Genomic DNA, 21219 nt, shown 5'->3' with positions numbered 1-21219 from the left:
GCATGGTGAGCAGAGGATCTTAAACTTTATCATCATCTTTCTTTTAAAATCTTTGTGAGGGCTAAGCATACGTGTAGTTTGCAAACAAATTAAAACCCTAACAACTGCAAAGGTGGAATTAATGTCTGGACATACACAGCTTCTGTAGTTCAGCGTACGTTTTAATATTCTCTTTCCTTCCCTATTCTGCCCACAGTTTCTCCCTAGGCATGTTTTAAAAGGCTGCAGGACTGATTTCCCATGGTATGCTCCACTTGGGGAGTGTCTCCCCAGGTTACAGCACTTGTGCTGCAGAACCCTGCTGCTGCTTTAGTTCTGCCTAGGTAAACAAGGCTTAATGAGCTGTGTTCAGTGCATGTTCATGGAGGTTCTGAAAATAGTCTCTGCAAAACAAGTGCTTTTATTTATTTGTTAGGATACAGAGGTCTGGGACAAGATAGTTGAAACAACCAAAACCGGTACATGTACAGTAATCAAGCATTTTAACATTAATGTATCAATTAATCTTGTCACAATAGTTAAATATAATTTTTAGGTCTAGAGATTCATGGATATCAGAGGTTAATGTTAGAGGCTCATTGCAATAAGGTTACTTCAACCCTTCCTGGAAAACATGAGATGTATTGCTGTTGGGCTTCTGCATTCTCTTCCTTCTGCCTTATTTATGTTCGGTTTTTTTTTTTCTTTCCTCAGTTCTGGTAATTTCTGGAATAATATTTAATAGTGAGAAAAATAATTAACGTTTCAGTGGGTCCAGGGAAATTCTCTGGTACAGTCTATATGTTTTTAAAAGGTTGCTGAATGGTTGCCTTAGTGTCCAGCTAAACATTAATTTCATAGAATGGCTCAGTTTCCACATGACCACACTTCAGCTAGTGGAAGAAAAGCATGCTAGGTTCAAAACTCACTGGAGATTCTTAGTTATGAGATGGCCTTCAAACCTTGAAATTTATTACCTGGCTTTCCATCACAATTAAGGTGTAGGTTTAGAGACTACTTTTTTTTAAAATGTAATTTCAGTTCTTGACAGATGACTTAGTAACATTTGTGTTTTGTACGTTAGGTCTTGTAAGTCTTTATAATGCTGTAATACCTGTTGCAACACTAGACCAGAAGAGGCTTTTTAGAAGGATGGCTGATGTCCCATTCCTTATGTGTTAAGTACTTTTCAGATTTCATTCTCTTCAATTAAGGTTCCTTTGCATCAACCCAATTTCTGTGAAATTATCAATATTTGCTTAGCACTGAGTAATTTAAAAAAAAAAAAGCTGCAAAACTGTTCTTAGAGTAGTTATTGTATGTAAACTGTGCTGGCTACAAGTGTCATCTGCAACAGGCTTTTGGAGTACCCGAGGGATTTGCACAAATGCATTGTCTATTTTTTTTAATTACCCAGAGATGCAGTGAGTAAAGTTTTACTGAATATTGGCTTAATGATGCATTTGTTTGTGACTTTATCTTAAAGATGACCTGCAAGTCTTGCTTTTATCAGACAGTAAGAAATCCTGAAAAAAATCTTAAACACAAAACACAGGGTATCAAGTGCTACTCAGTCCTTTTCGTTAAACAGCATGCTGTCAGCTTAATTCCCTTTTGAAATATGAAAATATGGCTGCAGGTAAACTGTTATATTTCTGAAGTTGGAAAACTGGTTTTTTCCAGATAAAGTGCATTCCCAAATACTTGAGGATAAAAGTCTAGCTGTATTGATGTTGCAGTTGCTGGATACTTCATGTATTCATTGGAAACCTTGGTTGTTTTTGGTTTTTTTTAAGGATTTCTTATTTCTGATTTTAATCTGTTTTGGGTTGAAACTCTACAAAAGCGCACCCAGAGGTGCACGGGTTCTTGAAGGAACAGTAGGGTCATGGGTAATTTTTAGTTAGATGAAGCCACATTTAAGTTGTAGTTATATATTTGAACGAACACACTGTAAGTATTTAAGTGCTGGTTAATACAGACATGTATTTCTGAGACAAGTACTGAGACCCCAGCTATAGCTACCAACTTTTCGTTTGATATTTAGATACATGGTGTACACATTTATACTACAGTGCGTTGCTGTTATCTTAATTCTGTTTTTGAGATAGCTCATTTTTTAGAATTTCTCTAAATGACTCAAAATCTAGTAAGGGAGTATTTGCATGGGGGATATATGGGCTGTTAACATTACGGCTCTTCAGTCGTTCTTCTGATTCTTTACTTTTTTCCTGACTTGTATTTGCCTGTAGCTTTCAAATTAAAAAGTAGCCTCTGGGAAACCATTCATAAAATATTTATTCATTTTAAGGAGGCAAGGGTTTCATCTGTGTACGTCCCTTTTAAACATGTAAATACAAGCTTTCAATGGGCTTTTAGTCTGTGAAAGTAAATTGCAGTTATGTATGTAGAAGGACACTTAGCTTTGCTCATGTTGAATATTTATGCCAGTTCAGAACTGAGTGAGTGAAGGAGTAGGCATGTGTGGTGTAATGATCTCAATATTGAACTGTGGTGACTGTCTAAACTGTTCATGCTGTCAATGACCAGTAATATAACTAAAACTGAAGAGCACCATTGTTGTGCTTTATAAAACAGCTTTTTATAACATACTGCCTCATCCAAGGAAGGACTCAGTAGAGATGTTCTATTTGAAAATAACAAGACTTCAAGGAAGACCTGGGGTTTTTTGTACCATTATATGTTTGGCACACGGAATGAACGTAAAGGTAAAAGTCTTCCAGTGAAGGGAGGATTATTATGTCAGGATTTATATTAGATCAGGAACATTAGCACCCTTTTCACCACTCCTGTCATGTGAGTCTTGTGGTAGCTGGGAGTTGTAAGAACAACAGATTTCCTCCCGTTGTCCTATCATACTAGATTTTGCATTACTAGATAGTTCTGGGCAGCAGTGACAACTTGGTTTCTACTTTTAGCAATATTATCTACCTGCCAAACAAAAATGTACCTCTATATGATGCTACCTATTCTGTTCATTGAAAACAGATTCGGCATGAACCTAAGCATTAACTTTAGGCATGCCTTTTCCCACTGATTCTCTTTTAGAGTGACAGTCTGCATGTCCTGCGTATTTACATAAGAAGAAGAAAAGTTGATGCAACTGTGAAGTAAAATAAAATGTAATTTCTTTTAAAACTATATTTAGAGTGCTTTAAGATTTTTCTTTTCATGGTTGCTATTCCTTATTTTGAGCTGTAGGATAGAGATATTCAATGAACCCTTGTAGTAGCTATGCTTATGATAGTTAAGCATAATTTTTGTATAAATTTTTCTGTCTCAGAATTTTTTCAATGTTAGTTACCATGTACTTTGTCCATTACTTGACTTTTAATTTTTTCTGGAATGTGGTTATTGCTTATATATCCTGAATCTCTAAGACAATGTGTTGTTGTTTTTTTTTTTAAAAAAAACACAACAAACAACAAAAGTCTTATGCAATTAGATCTTATCCTAGATATTTTCTTTCTTGACCACTTGTTTTTTGTTTTGATTTTTTGTTTTGTTTTTTTTTTCACTTAGGAATTTTATGTGCTTGGTGGAGATGGAAAAAGATGAAAAACGAGCTGGCTTCCTGGAGAAAGAAGGCGGCAAATATGTAATTGAACTTTATTACTGCGGAACCAAGTTTTGAGTGCTCCTTCTAGACATCTTTCATAAATATTCTAGATATCAGCAGACTGATATGATTGGAAACCTGGCTCATCAAACAGTATACACTGGAAGAAGCTTGCTTGGCATATGACAATTTATATTGTGTCTGAAAGTCTGTGAGAAAAAAAACCCACTATACTATAGACATCTGCCTGTTATTTCTTAACTCTGCATCTCGATTCAGCTACAGCAAAACTAGTCTTTGAAGTGAATAGAACCAGAGCCCTTTTGGAAACTTCTATTGAACATGACTCATGGAGAAGAGCTTGGCTCTGAGATGCACCAGGATTCTGTTGTTCTAACTTACCTAGAAGGATTACTAATGCATCAAGCAGCAGGAGGCTCTGGTACTGCAGTTGACAAAAAGTCTACTGGGCATAGTGGGGAGAATCAAAACTTTAAGATTTCTGGAAATATATTTCCCAGCTGTCAAAGTAATGGTCCAGTTCTTAACACAAATACATATCAGGGATCTGGCATGCTGCACCTCAAAAAAGCAAGACTGTTGCAGTCTTCTGAAGACTGGAATGCAGCAAAGAGAAGGCGGCTGTCTGATTCCATTGTGGATTTAGATGGAAAAAAGGAAGCCTTGTTAGCTGGCATGGTTGAAAATGTGCCTAAAGGCAAACAGGATAGCACATTACTTGCCTCTTTGCTTCAGTCATTCAGCTCTAGGCTGCAGAGTGTTGCTCTGTCACAGCAGATTAGGCAGAGCCTTAAGGAGCAAGGATATTCCCTTAGCCATGATTCTTTACAAGTGGAGAAGGATTTAAGGTGCTATGGTGTTGCATCTAGTCACCTGAAGACTCTACTGAAGAAGAGCAAAGCAAAAGATCAGAAGTTGGACAACAGCCTGCCTGATATAACAAAGAACCTGCCCAAAGAGAGGTTTATAGAATCTCCTCATGCGGTGCAGAGCGGACCTAAAGTGATAAATGAGCCACTGTCATGTGCTGCAAGATTACAAGCTGTTGCAAGCATGGTAGAGAAACGATCTAGTCCTGCTGCTTCACCGAAGCCCAGCGTAGCATGCAGCCAGCTAGCTTTACTCCTTTCAAGTGAAGCACACTTGCAGCAGTACTCCAGGGAACATGCTTTAAAAGCACAAAATGCCAATCAAATAGCAAGTGAGAGACTTGCAGCTATGGCCAGGTTACAAGAAAGCGCTCAGAAAGATATTGGCCAGTTTGGTTTAGCAAAAGGAATGACAAGCCATCTCAATGGTCAAACAGGATCATCAACCAAAACGGTATCTAGCAAAAGCAATATGGCACCATTTCAGAGTTCAGTGGGAATCATGCATTCACCTCCCAAAAATGTGGGTTACAAAAGTACTTTGGAAAGGAGTAACCTGAAAACCTCTCCCAGCAACAGTTTGCTCTTGCATCTACTGAAAAGCCAGAATACCACCAAGCATGTAAAAGGGCATGAACAGAGTGAGAGAGCCAGCATTTTTGAAGACAGCAGCACACCAACAACTATCGATGAGTATTCAGACAACAATCCTAGTTTTACAGAAGATGACAGCAGTGATGATGAAAGCTCCCATTCTAACTGTCTTCCTATAGACCTATCCTTTAAACAGAGGACAGATAAACCAGATGCAGGTCCACCTGCATCCCTGGATAACCTGACTCAGTCCTTGCTTCATAACTGGGATCCAAAAGTATCCTGTCCAGAGAACAAGGAAGATAAAGACACTCCAAAAGCTTCTAAGCTGAATCCCCATCAGAAAGTAACACTACTTCAGCTGTTACTTGGGCATAAGAGTGAAGAAAAGGCAGACAAGAGTAGTGACCCTCAGGGACCACACAGTGCAGCTGATGTGGCAAAATTCACTGTACAGACCGGTAAAAGGACTCCTGTTACTGACAGTCCTGGTGCAAATCGAATGACTCCATTAAGCACTCCACCTTTGCTGGCTTCTGCAAAAGCAGACTCTCCTATAAACCTCTCGCACCAATCGTTAGCCATGAAGCGCAGCTCGCCACCGTATGCCTGCAGCATCCAGCCGGACAGGCTGGTGAATCCCGCATCTAAACATTTGATAGACCTTTCTAAAAGCAAAGAAATGCAAGGAGCCAAGCTGAGCAGGAACGATAGTCCCCAGAACTCTTCGGCTTTCAGTGCCAGCAAGCTGTTGCAGAACCTCGCTCAGTGCGGCATGCAGACTTCCATGTCAAGTGAAGAACAAAGAGCTAGCAAACAGCTGCTAGCAGGGAACACAGATAAACCTGTTGGCTTGATTGATAGATTGAACAGCCCTCTCCTTACGAATAAATTGAGTACGCATGAAGAAAATAACAAAATATTCAGTTGTCAGCCTGCACCCGCTGAACAAGGACTTCCAGGTTCAGAAATAGAAAATCTCCTTGAAAGGCGCACTGTCCTTCAGCTGCTTCTGGGAACTCCCAATAAAGGTAAAAGTGAAAAGAAAGAGAGAATGCTTTTAAGAGATGAAAGTTCTCAAGAACAGACAGATAAGGCTTTGAATGAGCAAATATTGACGGTGAAAATAAAAACTGAACCATCTGAAGAATCAAATGTTCCTTATAACTCAAATGTACAACAAGTAAGAGAGTGCAGGGGTAACAAATTTCAAGGATTTGTTCATTCACTGCAGAGGAACACAGCTACTTCTCCAGCATCTGAGGAGTTGAAGTCTGAGCCTCTTTCACCTCAAGATTTCTCTTTTTCCAAAAACGGCCTGCTAAGTAGGCTGCTGAGACAGAATCAAGACAGTTACCCTGCAGATGAGCTGGACAGAAGTCACCGAAACAATGAGCTGACACACCTTGAATCGAAGAGCCTTTGCACAGTACCGAAGAAGAGGAAGCTTCATGCTGAGCCTTTGGAAAGTCCATTAAAAAAGATGAAAAGTAACGTGTCTGATGCTCCAAACAATCACACTTCTCCTACGGAGGCGCTCTATGGGCCTTTGCTTAACCAGCAAGAACTGAAATTCAGCAGAAGTGATGCTGAATTTAAATATGCTGTAAGTCATGGTTCAAATAATGAAAGTGAAAATAGGAGTTGGTCTAGAGATAGTAAAGGCTTTAATGTGTTGAAACAGCTGCTTCTCTCAGAAAACTGTGAGAGAGATCTGTCGCAACATAGGAGTAACATGCTAATGGAGGGCAAGAAAAAAGGAAACAAAACCAGTGCAACAATTAATAAACCTGAGTTCAGCATTTCTTCAGTAAATGCATTAATGGGAAGCCCTGTGCAACAGAACAATTGCGTAGATCACAGAACATTTCAGTATCCTGTAGCAGTAAAAAGTCCTGCCAGTTCTCCCTTCCCTGAACATTTGGGGAGTACGGTATCTAGACTCGAGTCCGACCAGTTTAGCGTGTGTCCCATGCCCAGTGAAAGAGGGCCCATCAGATGGGTAATCACAGGTATGGACAAGAACGATTATGAAAAAGACTCTCCGAGACTGACCAAAACCAATCCAATATTGTACTACATGTTACAGAAAGGCGGCAACTCTGTTAGTAGCCAAGAAGCACATGACAAAGAAATCTGGAATGATCCTTCATTTACTGATAGTTCAACTCATATTACAATCAAAGAGGAGTTGACATCTGATGCAGAGCTTAAAACTCCTTTTAGTAACTTAAGAAGCCCTTACAACAGCCATATGGGGAGTAAGACCTCTCATCAACATGGTGTGAATGGAGAAGTGCATGGACTTCTGGAAAAAGTGCTAACAATCAAAAAAGAGCCAGAATAAACTACAGCCTCCTCAATGAGTTTACAATCAGTGGTTTTGAATCTTTGTTTAAAAAAAGAAAAAAAAAGAAAAAAAGAAAAAAAAAGAAAAAATAAAAATGAGTACGAACTTGACTACTGTATAAATTGAGCATGATTTTAGAAAAGCATGGTCTAATTGGAACAGTTTCATTTGATACTTTTTATTTTTTCTGGTGATGTTATTTAAAATACATGTAGATACAATTTGCTTTACAATAGATTGTCGCAAGGAAACTAGAACGGTTGTAATTTGTACAAGACATTTCTGTATGCATCAGATTAAGTTATGGGTACTCTTTGATCAGAGTCTTATTTGGATCTGCAAGTTTTTGGTATAACATAAAGTGTAAGCATACAGCCTAGGTGGTGGTAATGCTGCGTTTCCTCCCTCCCTGTAAAATAATCCTTATATTTTGGAAGCCTGAGCGTAGAGACAGTGTATTTTTTTTCCCCCTCTCTTTTCTTTTTGAATGTTTAATACGTTTTGTGAAATTTTAAGAATAACTTAAGAAATTGAGCAGTCCGTCCAAGGTATTAGCTTGTCATATTGGAAACCTGTGTCAGTGTTAATAATTGAAATGCACTGAAATGTATTTTTTAGTGCTTCCAAAATTTTTATTGTTATTTTTAAATCTTGTTTGTGGTCCTGCCAGAATAGTGGTGTTAAATCCCTTTTTCTTCCTTGCCCTGCTCTTGACAAATGCCTTCCTCGGAATCCTTAGCCATAGTTATGAGTTACTAGTTATGATTAAGTTGGGTTTTTTTCCTAGGTTTTTATACAAAAGACCATGCAGGTACTGCACGAGTCTTTTTGTCAGTGCATTCCTGCCACTTCCCTGCTTAAAAGGGGAAAGCCAAAATGCCTCTTGGAGTAGTGCGATTAAGAAAGCATACTACGTTATTCGGTGAGGAAAATGATGGAAAGTTTGTGAAGCAGATAAGCAGAATTGTCTGTTTAGCATCATCCTGCTTCCCCTGCAGAAGAATATCAGCTGCACTAAAGCATCATGTGAGACTTCACTCAAAGGTGCAATAGGATTTTAATGAAAAATGTGTGGGCCTCCTCCTACAACCAGGGAAAAGAATCCATATTCTGACAATATTTATTACTCTCTGAACAGCTGATGCATGGCTTAATGCACTACCCTTTCACTGCAGAAAATCTGGTTTTAGAATAATTTTTCAAGTTGCACTGAGGATAAAATTGTAGTTTTGTCATGTTCTGTAATGGATAGCAGGACATGTCTGAGAAATCCTCCTCTGCCCTTTTCCTCAGGCCCCACCTGTGCTGTGATTTGTAACATCTGGCAGTATCAGCCTGAGATGAGAGTAACTGAAAATTGCGGTCAAAGCTGAGACACCTTAAAAGAATTGCTGGCTGGGGAAGAGGCATGCGGCTCTGCTTTCGTGTTAACACTGTCAGTGTTAACTCTATTTGCACCCCTTATTTCTCATGGGGGAGGAGGAGGACAAAATCCAGATCCTCTAAATTACATGTGTTATTGGCAACCATACATTTTGCTGGACTTTTTACTCCCCTGAAAAAATGTTCTCTGTATCTTCTAAATTTGCTAATAATCCCCTGTGCCATCAGCAAGTAGCGAAGTAGTGGCCTTGCACAGATAATGAAAGCTATGCTCTGTTTTAATTCTGACTGTTTTCATCAGTGAGAGCCGATGACATGACAAAACTGCTGTTTCTGTCCATCTCATGTTTGCTTAGCAGAGATGAGTGATGGGCATTTTGCTCTTTTCCTTTCTGGTTTGGTTTCAGAGATCCTTTCCCCCTACTGCTGGCTTGCAAGACAGAGCGAGCTGTTGTCCCCCTCTCGTCCCCCACGCCCTGCCTGGGATCAGTTTCCCTTCTTCCCAGTTCGGTCCCTATTGAAGGGGACTTCTGTCTGCCAGCTGGAAAATGCACCACTATTCTGTTTTACCCCCCTAGGGAATACCTTCTTTTAGGGAACACAAATATTTGGCAGTATCCACTATAAAAACATTCCCCCTAGTTTATATGAGAAATAACAGAGCGATTTAAAGATATATTTTTATGTTATTTGGGTGAAGCGTAATATATTAATGGGCTGTACAAAGAAGATTTATATTTTAAAACCTTCACACAAATCTAATATCATTTTAAATGTCATTGTCTGAAGTATAATATAAAATAAAATTTTGTTTGTCTTTAATATTGCATTTATAAGTGGCCCAATGACAATTCAGATGTCTCATAGAATAATCATTAATGAGATAAAGTATATTTTGGATTGACAGTGGAACTGAATTCTTTTTATATGAGTCAACCCAGCAGAAATATTAAAATGATGGTATTTGTTCCATCCATTAAATGTCTTTTAAAGTCTTAATTGATTATTTTTCTTGAAACAACACATGCATAGCTAGGAAATATATACAATATAGAATAATAGATGGTCCCTGGAGTAAATACAGGGCTATAACTTACTTCAAGGGCTCCACCAAAAAATGTAGCTTGAATGGGTGTGAAATAATCTGGTTGGAAAAACTTCGTCAAAACAAAGTTGAGATAAAAAGTAGGGAGGAGAAAAAGTAATACTGGAGTCTAGGAGTGTGCTTACCTATGTATTTATTCTATGGTAGTCTATTGCTATAATATATACTTTTTGAATATTTAGTTTTTAAAGTTTTGTAAAACACTTAAGTTAAAATGTTAACAGTTTGACCAGTTAATGATTTAGCTTTCTTTTTTAGGTGATGGTAATGAAAGGGTGTTACCATTCTCACAGACGTCAGTAAACTATAATACATAGAATCTAAGTTTAGGACACGCTGTTCATGGAAGAATCTTAGCTCTTGTTGATGCTGCAATCTCAAGCAGCATGTAACGTAACGATGAGGCCCTTGAGAGAGGGCAGGGCATGCCAACTGAATGCTTTTCAGACAGCTGCTAAGAGGGCAAGAGTCTTCTATGTGAAATTCTCCAGTATGACTGATGTTACCCCGCCCCAGGGAAGAAAGGTCATCTTTACTGTTTGCCCCATCTGCATTTACAGCCTTTAAACCTGAGGACATAACGCTTTTTCATCATTTGTCTTGAAGCATGGGTGAATAAAAAGTCACCATCATTCTTCTGGGGGACTTTTCCCTCTCAGTTGTTCCATCAGAAAAGGGGGGTGCAAGAACTGGGTTTGCTGCACCAGCAGAAGGACCAGTAGGGCTGGCCATGTTTTCCCAAGCACCTCAAAGATCCTTGATTTCAACTAGGCCCTGTAGATGAATGACAATGCAAGGTCATCTGTTGAGTGACGCTTGGGGTTCTCAGCATCTCCTGTCTCCTTGGTTCAGTAGATGTTTACTAATAGGATATGCGTTTCAGCTGTCCCAAATATGCTTCCTTAATCTGTGGGAGTGGAAGCTGCAAAGATAGCTCTGCAAACTCAGGAGGCTGAAGTTTCAGCTAGGCTTTTAGACTACAGACTTGAAGAAAAACGGGGCCTTGTCAGATTTTGGCAGCAGTAGCTGTTGTAGGCAAAGAGGTGTAGGACTGATGGGTGCTGTTGTGATCTCACCATCAAAGGAGCAGGGAGAGAGGGGAGGAGATCACATCCCACTTCTGAGTGAGACTGCTGGGGGAAGGCTGCCTCCACCTCATGGAGCAGTGAAGAAGTGAGTTAGGGATGTGTCTATACCACGCTTAAAGTTGTAATTGCAGCCCATTGGGACTTACACCTGAGCTAACTTTAACCACCTAACTCAGAGCAGTTGCACCAGCAGCGGTTGGGTTGCTAAGTGCCTGATGCCTTGCTTGAGGGGGCATCTACAGGCTCATGCCTCTTCACCCGCTGTGGCGGCCTAGCACTCAAGCTGACTAGATTTGGGGATTGGCTTGTAATTGCCACGAAGATATGCCTTTTCTTTCCAGAGGTAAGCATACGGGACTGAGAGAACCAGATTTTTAGTGTCTCCTCTGCCAGAGTTTGAGGAAATGATGGGGGTAACGCATGACCACAGAGTCAAAGTTGTTTTGCTGGAGGGCTTCTCTACTGATACCACGTAACTACGTGGCTCAGTTTGAGAAGTTTATAAACATTATGAGATCAAAAGGGAATTCAGCCATAACTTTCACTTTTCTTAGCCATTTACTCTTAGAAATGTTTTTAAATTTTTAATTTACAAATGTTTTTAAAAGAAAGAAATGAATGGTTTAAATTTTCCCTGTTAAATGTTGGTGAAAGTATTACAGCTCTCATTGACGTCAGTGACATGATATTACCAGTTTGTTCTCTGCCACATCTTACAGAGGAGTAAACTGGTAAGTATATATTATATATATTTATATATAATGTAAATACATTGACTTGTTACACCTATAATATGTTGAAATTGGTTTTTAAAAGGTGATGTACATAGTGGTTTCCTTAATGAAAAATACATATTTTGTATTGTTCTAATGCAAAGGAAAAAAAAAACCCTTTTAATCTTTTTTGTTATGTATATTCCATGTATAAGTGTAAATATGATCACATAGGTTTAAAAACTTTTGCATGTGTGTATACAGTTGCAAGTCTGGAAGAATGTATAGAAAAAAAATTTTATTTAAAGTTGTGATTACCTGCTGCATGAAAAGTGCATGGGGGACCCTGTGCATCTGTGCGTTGGCAAAAAAAAAAAGTCTTAACAAGTCAGGTCAGTTCAAAACACAACAGTATTCCACTTCTGGACATGACTTCTGCTGTGGTATTTTAGCTTTGTGAAAGAATGTGCTTCAAATCAAAAGGGTCTGGGGGAAAAAAAAAACTGCAAAACTACTTTTAAAACATAAAGTACTCATACAACTATAATCAGTCATGTAAGTTCAGGACTCCATTTTGCGTAATTGAAATATTGTACCAGGACTATTCCATCCCTGTAAAACAAAGGAATATTGATTTTCATTCATACGTAAGGATTCGGGATTTTACCACAAGCAATTTTATTGTGATGTGTCTTCAATAATTTATCTATCTGGTCTCATTTTTTTATTAGAAATTAATTTCCTCATGTGATGTCACAAAACTGTACATACTGCAGTGTGAAGTTTTTTTAAATCTTTCAGTGTTTACTTCCTGCAGAAGATTTGAATAAATGAGAAAAATGCATTGTCTTGATGGTTTTTAAATCTGCTTTATTTTATGTGTACTTTCCATTATTGGAGTGTTAGCGGGCTCTTTGCATCGGTGCTATTAATACAAATTTCTGACAACAAAAATATCTCAAGGAGCTTAGGGACGCATAGCCTTCAACAAGGCTATTGACTGAAAACAGAGTCGTGGAGCTGGAATTGAAACAATCTAAATCAGATTGCAGCTTTACAAAGCACTGTATCTGTTTTATTCAAATAGCCTTCTGCTTATTAACTAGAAATCAGTGGCCATAAGCTGTAAACCTTTAAACAGGAATTTTCATGTGAAAATCATTTTAAACAAGTGTTGAAACATTTTTCAGGTCCCCTGTGCAGTGCAGGAAAGGTGTGTTTTCCCATTAAAATCTACTTTGGCCCCCATCACAGAGAGGACTTTTCTTCTGTTCAATTTAAGTTCTTAAGCAAAAATGTGGAAAAATTAATGCAATTTGCCCGTGAAGACTATACAAACATTTAACGCTGCACTTGCAACATGTACAGGTGGCTGTTAAGATTATGACATTAGTGCAAATGGTGGATCGCAACATTAATGTAAGCACTGTTTTTCCAGAGAATGATTTTCCAAGATGTACAGGCATGCTGGGCCTGCAGCTGTACAGTTGCAAGCAAGTGCTTGGGTCATGACTGTCCTGGGTAACAGTAACAGCTATTTTCATGAATCATCCTATGTTTTCAGATCTCTTACCAATAAATACGCATGCATGAGGTTCTTCAGAAGCTTTCTGGAAAGAATTCGTTATCATTCATAAAGTTATTTTAAAACCAATAATTCCAACTCCATAGATCTCAGGTAGGGCTTCATGAAGAATGCAGCTGAGCATTTTGATTGTTTGGTATCCTAAATGGAATAGGATCTGGATGCTGGCTGTCTTTGGATATCATTTTGGATATGTCATCTTAATGTATGTATATAATGCCGCCAGTGATACTCAACTGTGCTTCAGAGCAAAAAGACCCTTGACGCAGTTTCTGCAGAGAGTCCTCTCTGTAAGCAGGCTTGCCCCTGATTTGAGGGGTGAATGGCTAAGCCAAAATACAGCCACATGAAAAAGCCATATACCTAAGGAGCCTATCTAGTCTTCTAACGGCAGCGCAGCTTGGAAATAATTTCTGAAATACATGCCTCCTCACCGATATGAATCCTTGGGTTTTGATTCTACCAACCAAGCAAAAACAACGGTAAGCCTTCATTTCTCCTGTGGTGATGCCCTAGGACAGTTCCTAGGGGCACCTGAATATCATCAAGTTGTGTTTTATTACTCGGGAGTTCAGGCTCTTGTAACTTCACTATATTTATTCAATTTGTTGTGCTGTAACACCCAGTAAAACTTGTGTCTACCAGAACAAACAGGCCTGCAGAGCTGAGCGTCTGGTATGCTAAACAGCCTGTGGGGTGACAAGGATGTTGAACGGGTGTAAGTATTCTGAGAGACATCTCACTTTGAGTGAACGTTAACAACATTTGCGTAGTGATTCATAATAAACTCACTCAAAAATGCTTCAAACCACCCGTGAACTCTTCCCAGGCAGACCCGTGGTCATGCAGAATCTTCTTAATCTTCACTTTGTTCCTCACAAAAGATGCATGTGATGTTGATGACTTTTCACAAAATGACTGCTGGATAAAGAAAAAGTTTTTGCTCCAGAGATTTCAAAATGTGGGGAAAAAAGTAGTCATTGTGTTCGCAGGACTTGGCAGCCCAATCTCATGCTCCTTGGTGAAACTAATTCTAGCATTTTGGGCATCAAGAACAGATGTGGACTCTAGATCACTTGCAGGCCTACGCATTGTGGAACACTGTTAGAGTGGAAAAACTTGTTGCAGTAATACGAACATGTCTACTCATAAGAAAAGTCAAGCAAATTCTTCATTGACTCTGAACTTTGCGAAGAAAAATGTGATTTTTGAAGCCGAAGAAAACAATGACATTATTTTTCTGTGTGACACAGCTTGGTGCGATAGAGATATGTAGTGCACCCCTGGGAATGTCTGTAGGGACTTGATACAAGCCTCAAGCAGAGGCTAGGACACACAGGTAATAATTGTTGATAATACTTTTATTTCCTTTTGATTGTTAGAGTGACTCAAAGGGAGCATGGCACAAACTCAGGGCATGAAAATTCTCTCTGCTGGTAAATATCAATGCTGCTAATTGAAGCATATGCTGATCTGAGCTCACAGCGGCCCACTTTGATTTGGCTTTTTAAGGACTACTTGCTCTTAATGAATAAAGAGATGTGTCACTATTTCCAGATTACTTTTCTGATTAAACTACTTGGAATTTAACTGAATGCAAAATGAACTTTATTGGCTTGTGGTTGTGCCAGTTAAATAAGCTTGATGCCTGCCTCTGCAATTAAACTCAGCATGTGCCTTCGCATCTCAGTGTGTTGGGGAGAGGTGGAGAAATAACTTTGTCCCCCTTCACAGTATTAGATGATGTTGGTTCTCTTTGCCCAGTCTAGTTCGGTGAGGTGGGGCTACTTCCTCACTAAATGGGCAGCAAACTGGGCTATTCTGTAAGTTGGTGGGGGCTCTCTGGCCCCAGTCTTTACTGAGGCTGGTGTTGACCTTTAAAGCCACACCCTTTTGCATGCTCAGAAATTATTTTGAAAATTTCAGTACAGACCTCAAAGGTGACTTCTGCAAATGAGTTGTGGGTAGCCGCTGGGACAAGAATACATCCGATCTGTTGCTGTTACCTCTTAATATTTGCCTGGCGGCACCTTTGTAACTCCAGCAAAATGTCATCATTTTCCAAGTTCTGCCTGGCTAGAACCTATGCCCAAATCTCATCACTGGTACCAGGAGAGAAAAAGATGAAATTCAGGTGTGTTTTGGAGTTGGATGCCCTGACACTCCGTCTCTTATATGCCATGACTTGGGAAAAGGTTTACTCGGGGTTTTGTGGAAGATGGAAGTAAGTTCCTCCAATTCCTGTTAGCTGTTAGAATTGTGCAGTTTTTTCCAAATGTGTTATTCACATTTGACTCTGAAAGAAACCCTTGTTTTTTTTAAAGAAACCTAGGTCATTCTCACATGCCATACAAATGGCTCAGCACATAATTAGCCTTTGGTTGTGCAGGAGGCCTGTGTTCCTACCCCCGTGCTTGTATGTACCTGTGCGCCTGTCCTTTGTGTTTGCTGTGGCGCACCAGCAACTTGGGGGTGTTGCTCACCTCTTGGGCCACTGTTATTTAAGGGGTGGAGGAAGAAGGAGAGAGAAGGAGAATCTTAGGGTAGCAAGCTACAAAGATGTTATTCTCAAAGGCCTTTTACTTTCTAACCCCATCTCATTTTTCTCTATTCAGCATGGTCACAGGGAGAAAGTCTTCATTAGCATCTGCACCAAAAATCAGATAAATCCAGGGAACAAAAACCTCATGCAGCTATTCATGTCATAGTTAATATACTACCTAGCTCTAGTTTGCTATCACTGCTTAAATCTCAGAGTATTACTGATGCAAGTTTACTTACTTCCTAGTCCAAAATCAAAAGAAGCCTTATGTTTCGTTATGCAGAAGTACCAATAGTTTAGCTAATCCTTGCATGTAGTGATGTGTCCATCTCTCATGCAAGCAACTGTTAACTCTCATGCCATCTTCCCCCTTCCTTTTCCCTATCGTTTTGAGTCATTTCATCTAATTTTTAAACTACACGGAAGCCCAGCCATCACCTATGAAGGACAGAGGAGGCCAAAAACCAAAATTTTTTTTAGTCAAAAAGCTGCTTTAAAATAAGTATTTGCCTAAGGAACTATGTTATGCATTGACTGTATTGAATGTTATATCTCGCTCCCTTCTACTGAAAGTATTCACCCAAGGCATTGCAAGGTGCCTGCAAACTGAGAAGAGAGGTGATGATGTTTAGCAGCATCTACCCCCGGTATTTCTTTATTTTAGAATGCTGCTTGCTATGGCAGAAAGAAGCAAAGTGTATGGCACAAAGCATTTTTTCCCCCCCAAAAAATTGCTACTGAAGAGTTTTAAAAAGTGACACAGAACAGAAGGTGCAAGTCCAAGGACATAATAGGAGAAGGAAAATGAGAGAGAGGGAAGGTTTGGGGTTTCTTTTAAGTGTCCTTAAGATGGTCCAGCTGGCAACCTGTTGCCTGCTCGCATTCTGTCCCACCACCTGTTTCTCCAAGGGAGCACAGAACGCCAGTGCAGGCAGTGGTTGCTTCCCAGGGGGCCAAATGCTGCCATTTGCATGAGATCTGATGTAGAGAGCTGGGAGCTGGTCGTGGCTGCTCTCACCACTAACAAAACAGTGGTAGCTGCTGATGGAGGAAGAGAAGGCACTGAAATCCCCTGCTGAAAACATTAACAGCCCAAAGAATCATCCTGTATTTTTTGCATGACATAGAATTGCAGCTATTAATTAAGAGGCATAAGGATTAATTGTCTTAGAGACAGGTAGTAGCTATTGTATTGAATACATCCACTCTTTAAAACTCGCACAGAAGGTCTCAAGATAAACCTAGTTACATTTAAAAATTACTTTTTCTTATATCCAGTGGCTTCAACAGATTTTTTGGTCTTCCCACACCTGCTTAACGCTTGAAACCTTGCTTCACTTTAGTAAGATGGTATTCCAGTTTTCCTGTTGTCTTTGTCTCTTTTTACATAAACGTTTATGTTGTGCTTACACTGGAAGGAGATGGCCTTCTATCCCTTGTTTGATTTCAGACTATGTAACCCAGTACAATTTTGCCTGCAAAACAACTCCTGACAGTATCAGGAACCTCCTGCGTGGAGCAGAAGTCTCCTCTGACCTGGGCAATGTTGTGCCTCACTGCTAGGGTGCCTGGAGCGCTGAGTGGTAACATTAGCCCTATGAGATACTGAGTGCTGTAGAAATTTCTGCCGAGTTCAGTTTTTGTATCTCCCAGCTTGAATCAAGGGGAAACGGAAATCTTTGGCAGTACATAGAGTATAGGCTGCAGAAGTAGCAGCCAGTTTCCAGGCATCTACTATATCTGTGTTACCCTGCATTAATGGTGCGGCTGTGCCAGTACCACCCTTTGAGTATGTGCCTGGTTGGCCAAAAGCAAACAGGATTACACAGGAGCTGAGATGGTGCTGTCCGTTTTGATGTGGAACATGGCTGCCTGTGGCGTGGAACCCTGTGCTTTGCAGGAAACAGCCTATGGTATCAAACTCTCAAAAACTGTAGAAATGTCTCTAGGGCAGGGTAGAGCTCCTTTTTTTTTTTTTTTTTTTTTTTTTTTGAGGAGTCATGCTGGATTCTTGGAGATCGCTCCCTTTCTCTGCTTGATGCACTGTTTTGAGTTTATTTTTCTGGAGTGGGAAACAGGAGGGGAAGAATCGGGTAAATGAGAACAACACTCATGGGGCTAAATCCAGTTCCTGGAAAGAAGAATCAGATCAGAAGGTGGTGAAGCACAGAGGCCTCTGTCCAGAAAGGTATCAAGGCCAAGAGACAGTTACAGTAGTAGATTGGTCAAAGAAGGAGTGCTTAGAAAGATGGTCTGTGTCTTTTCTGTTTAGTATGCAAATTTTTGGTATTACCTGAGACCTGGCAGGGGTTGCAAGAGGTACCAAAATGGGGCAATATAATGGAGCTCTGCTGGCTGCAGCTGCTATTGCTGCAGCTGCTATTGCTGCTCAGTGGGGTGGAGGATACGCAGTGGCCAGCTGGTTAGATCCTGAGCCTGGAGGCAATGATGACTGGGTTGGGCTTGCTAAAAGAGTCCAGGATGAGAGGGAGATGTAGTAAAAGGACCTCAGGAGGAGTATTGTGGTACCAGGATGTGTTGCTTTAGCATCTGAGCAAACAAGGTCAGGTTACAGAGCCAAAATGGTAAGGCTCCTGCAAAAGCAGAAGTTCCTGTTTGCTATGTTTTCTTTTTCCATAGCAGAAGTTACAGCTGCTACATCATCACTGCCCAAGTTCAGCAGCAATCACTGCAGTCTTCCTGCTATGAGCGAAGATTGCTCTTGCCACAGCATCTATATGCAGCATAGATGAGACTATTACTATCAGGTAGCGCCTGCAGCCTGTTGTGACTGGTTGTATTTCCTACCACCATGCTCAGCAGGAGGAGAGGGACAGTCCCCAAATTATGACTGAGGAACCCCAGATTTGCATTGTTGTTGACTGCGGGGTTTCTTGAGATTTCAGGTGGGGCATATGGCTATGCTGCATGTCAGGATTTATCTGTTAAATAGACCAAAAAAGGCTTTTCCTTGTTTTAGGGAGAATTCAATGCTAGCGGAATCTCAACTGCACATGTATCTGGGATAGACAAGAGAGTATAATTTGTCCTATATCAAGTTTTGGTGTGTTAAAATGCACAGCACATGGTTTGGCCTTCCTATTTAGAGCACCTAAATGTGAAGATTCCCATCAGATGGGAACATTCCTGGAGATGATGAAGCTGCTATGATCTGGTAACCTGTCTGTCAGAAACGTCTTTGCAAGTGATGGATCACAAAGCAGAAGGTAAACTCCACCACTCAGGTCTCTCTTGCTTCCCGTCCACACTGGTTATATAAATCACACTCTGTAACCCTGCCCCTACTTTGGTCATCTCACCTGGGACCTTTGAGTAAAACTAGGTTAAAATGTACCTGCAAGAGAAACATTTTGGAAATATAACTCACTTACAATGTGTTAAATAAGCAAGTTTAAAAGCCAATGAGAATGAAGAAAATGAAAGAAAGGTTTCTGAAGCCAGAGAGGAACCGAAGCGGAAGCAGGGCGCCTGCTATGATTTGTACCTGCAACCTGTGAAAGCTGACCCCAGGCTTGCGATTGTATAGCAGGTCTAACCCCTAATAGGCTTGGACAAGCAAATAAGACCTAGCAGCAGCGAAGGTGCCTTATGGCGACCGTGCTTGTGGGAGCCTGATGACTGTTTTTTTCTCAGCCAGGCTACACCTCACTGTGTTTTCCTCAACATAAAGCTCTTTCACTTAGACTTAGTTCCACTGCTCAAGATTTCAGTGTATTTTTAGCATGTTGTTTGTTTATCATCTGCCGTGTATTTTTTATATCAACAGCAGGGCAAGTTAAACATGGGGTCTCGTGTCTAAAATAGCTTTTCTTGAGGAACACAGACACAGTGCTTTTATACTCACTGATTAGGTTTTTCGGAGGGAATGGGAACTTTGCTAGGAAGAATAAAAAAGTAGAATGTCTTTAAAGCTGACTCTGTCTCCAGCTAATCAAAAATGTTTGGATTTATGTGCAAAATAGGAAATTTTGGTGCAGGGGATTATTTTAGCATTTCTTCCTGCGGAGAGAAGTGTGAACGAGCATGTATATGTACCTAAGCACATGCAGTAGATGGGTACAGTGACTCATGCAGACAAATGAAAAATTGAGAAAGCTGACAATGCAAGGGCTGATATTTAAAACAGTAGGGGCATATAGTGAGCGTTCTTGTAGAGTAGCCATTATTTATTAAGTAGAGACAGAGTGAGTGGAGCTACACAAAAATATAATGAGACATGCTTCAAGGAATTTGCAGCCTATTACAAACTCAGAAAAAACCACTGCAGGCACATAAAGTACATTAAGTGCTGGTACAAGTTAGCAGTAGTGAAGGAATCTGGCTGAGGTCATTGTTGAAAAGTATTGTGAAAGGAATAAGTCTGGAGGAGGAGGATGGGCAAAAGTCATCTGAGGTGAAAATCTCTGGAAGACTTAAGTGGACCTGGCACTGGCTCCTCTGGATTTTATCCTTGATGCTGGGGAAAGATGACTTCCCATTTGAAGAGGCTGTCAGGGGGTGGAGGAGAAAAGTGAAGCAGGTGGAACTGGAGGGAGAGATTTTACGATGGGACTTGAAGCAACTTTTGAAGGCAATGAGGGCAAGATGAGAGCAGGAGGGGAAAGAGGGAAGAATATGGATGTATGGAACTACAAAATAGCAACTGAGCTTGGTTTGGAGCTAGTCAAGAAACACTGGTTTCAGATGGTACTGAGCTGATTTTTCAGGAGTTGACTCAAGCCAGAGCATTCAATATCTTATGAAATTTAGAAAAAAAAGAAAAAAAACCACACACACAAAAACAAGGGTAGAGGAGGAGAAAGATTTATTAATTAATTAAGTTCCTTATTTTGATAGGGAGTGTGTTGTTTCTTAACTTAAAACAAGAATGATTATCTATAGCCTATATCATGGAGGTGATCAGAAAAGGAAGGGGCCTGTTGCTGTGGGGTTCCCCAGTAATCCCTTAAAAAAATTCTATGAAACCAAGAATAAGTATGAGGAAGATCAAAAGTGGGGTGAGAAACAAGTTACTTATTAAATCACCCAGAAAGAAAAAAAAGTGCAAACTAACTTGTTTAATACATGAAGAAATCTAAAAGATGCACTGAGGAGTTTGGCGAAAAGCTCTCATGTTCTTGGAAATGCTGCTGGTGCCCATGCCAACACATTTACAGCTAGTGTGGGTATGTCTGCACAGCCACAGCGGCAGAGCAGTACTGGGCTATGCGGACATGCTCTCAGGGCTTTGCATGAGACGGGTCTTGGGATTTTAGGAGAGACGTGAAAAGTTGTCTGGATCTGAGAAATGAGCAGTAGTGAGGTAAAACCAGGAAAGGCTACGTGGAGGGAGCTGGCTCCAGGTCCCTGGGTGCTCCCTCTGTTTATACTTAGTTGCTTTTAACCAGCA

General features: G+C 40.2%; 2 protein-coding genes across 5 annotated transcripts in view; both read left to right on the top strand.

The window, feature by feature from the left end:
• The window catches only part of NRIP1 (nuclear receptor interacting protein 1), a 74080-nt gene extending 61534 nt beyond the window's left edge, over positions 1-12546 (top strand). For 3 of the 4 annotated variants that reach the window (XM_064469941.1, XM_064469926.1, XM_064469949.1), the window contains one exon: positions 3523-12546. In XM_064469941.1, the coding sequence (XP_064326011.1) occupies positions 3902-7390 (3489 nt within the window). In that variant the 5' untranslated portion in view covers positions 3523-3901 and the 3' untranslated portion in view covers positions 7391-12546. Of the gene's footprint in view, positions 1-3101; positions 3123-3522 lie in introns of those variants that run through there. The other variant, XM_064469933.1, reaches the window with a different exon arrangement.
• SAMSN1 (SAM domain, SH3 domain and nuclear localization signals 1) overlaps positions 1-21219 on the top strand; it is a 276633-nt gene that overhangs the window by 61490 nt on the left and 193924 nt on the right. The gene's annotated exons all lie outside the window — the stretch shown is intronic.

Source organism: Phalacrocorax carbo, chromosome 1 (genome assembly GCF_963921805.1).
Source record: "Phalacrocorax carbo chromosome 1, bPhaCar2.1, whole genome shotgun sequence".
NCBI classification, from domain to species: domain Eukaryota; kingdom Metazoa; phylum Chordata; class Aves; order Suliformes; family Phalacrocoracidae; genus Phalacrocorax; species Phalacrocorax carbo.
This window is presented reverse-complemented; position numbering and strand designations above follow the sequence as displayed.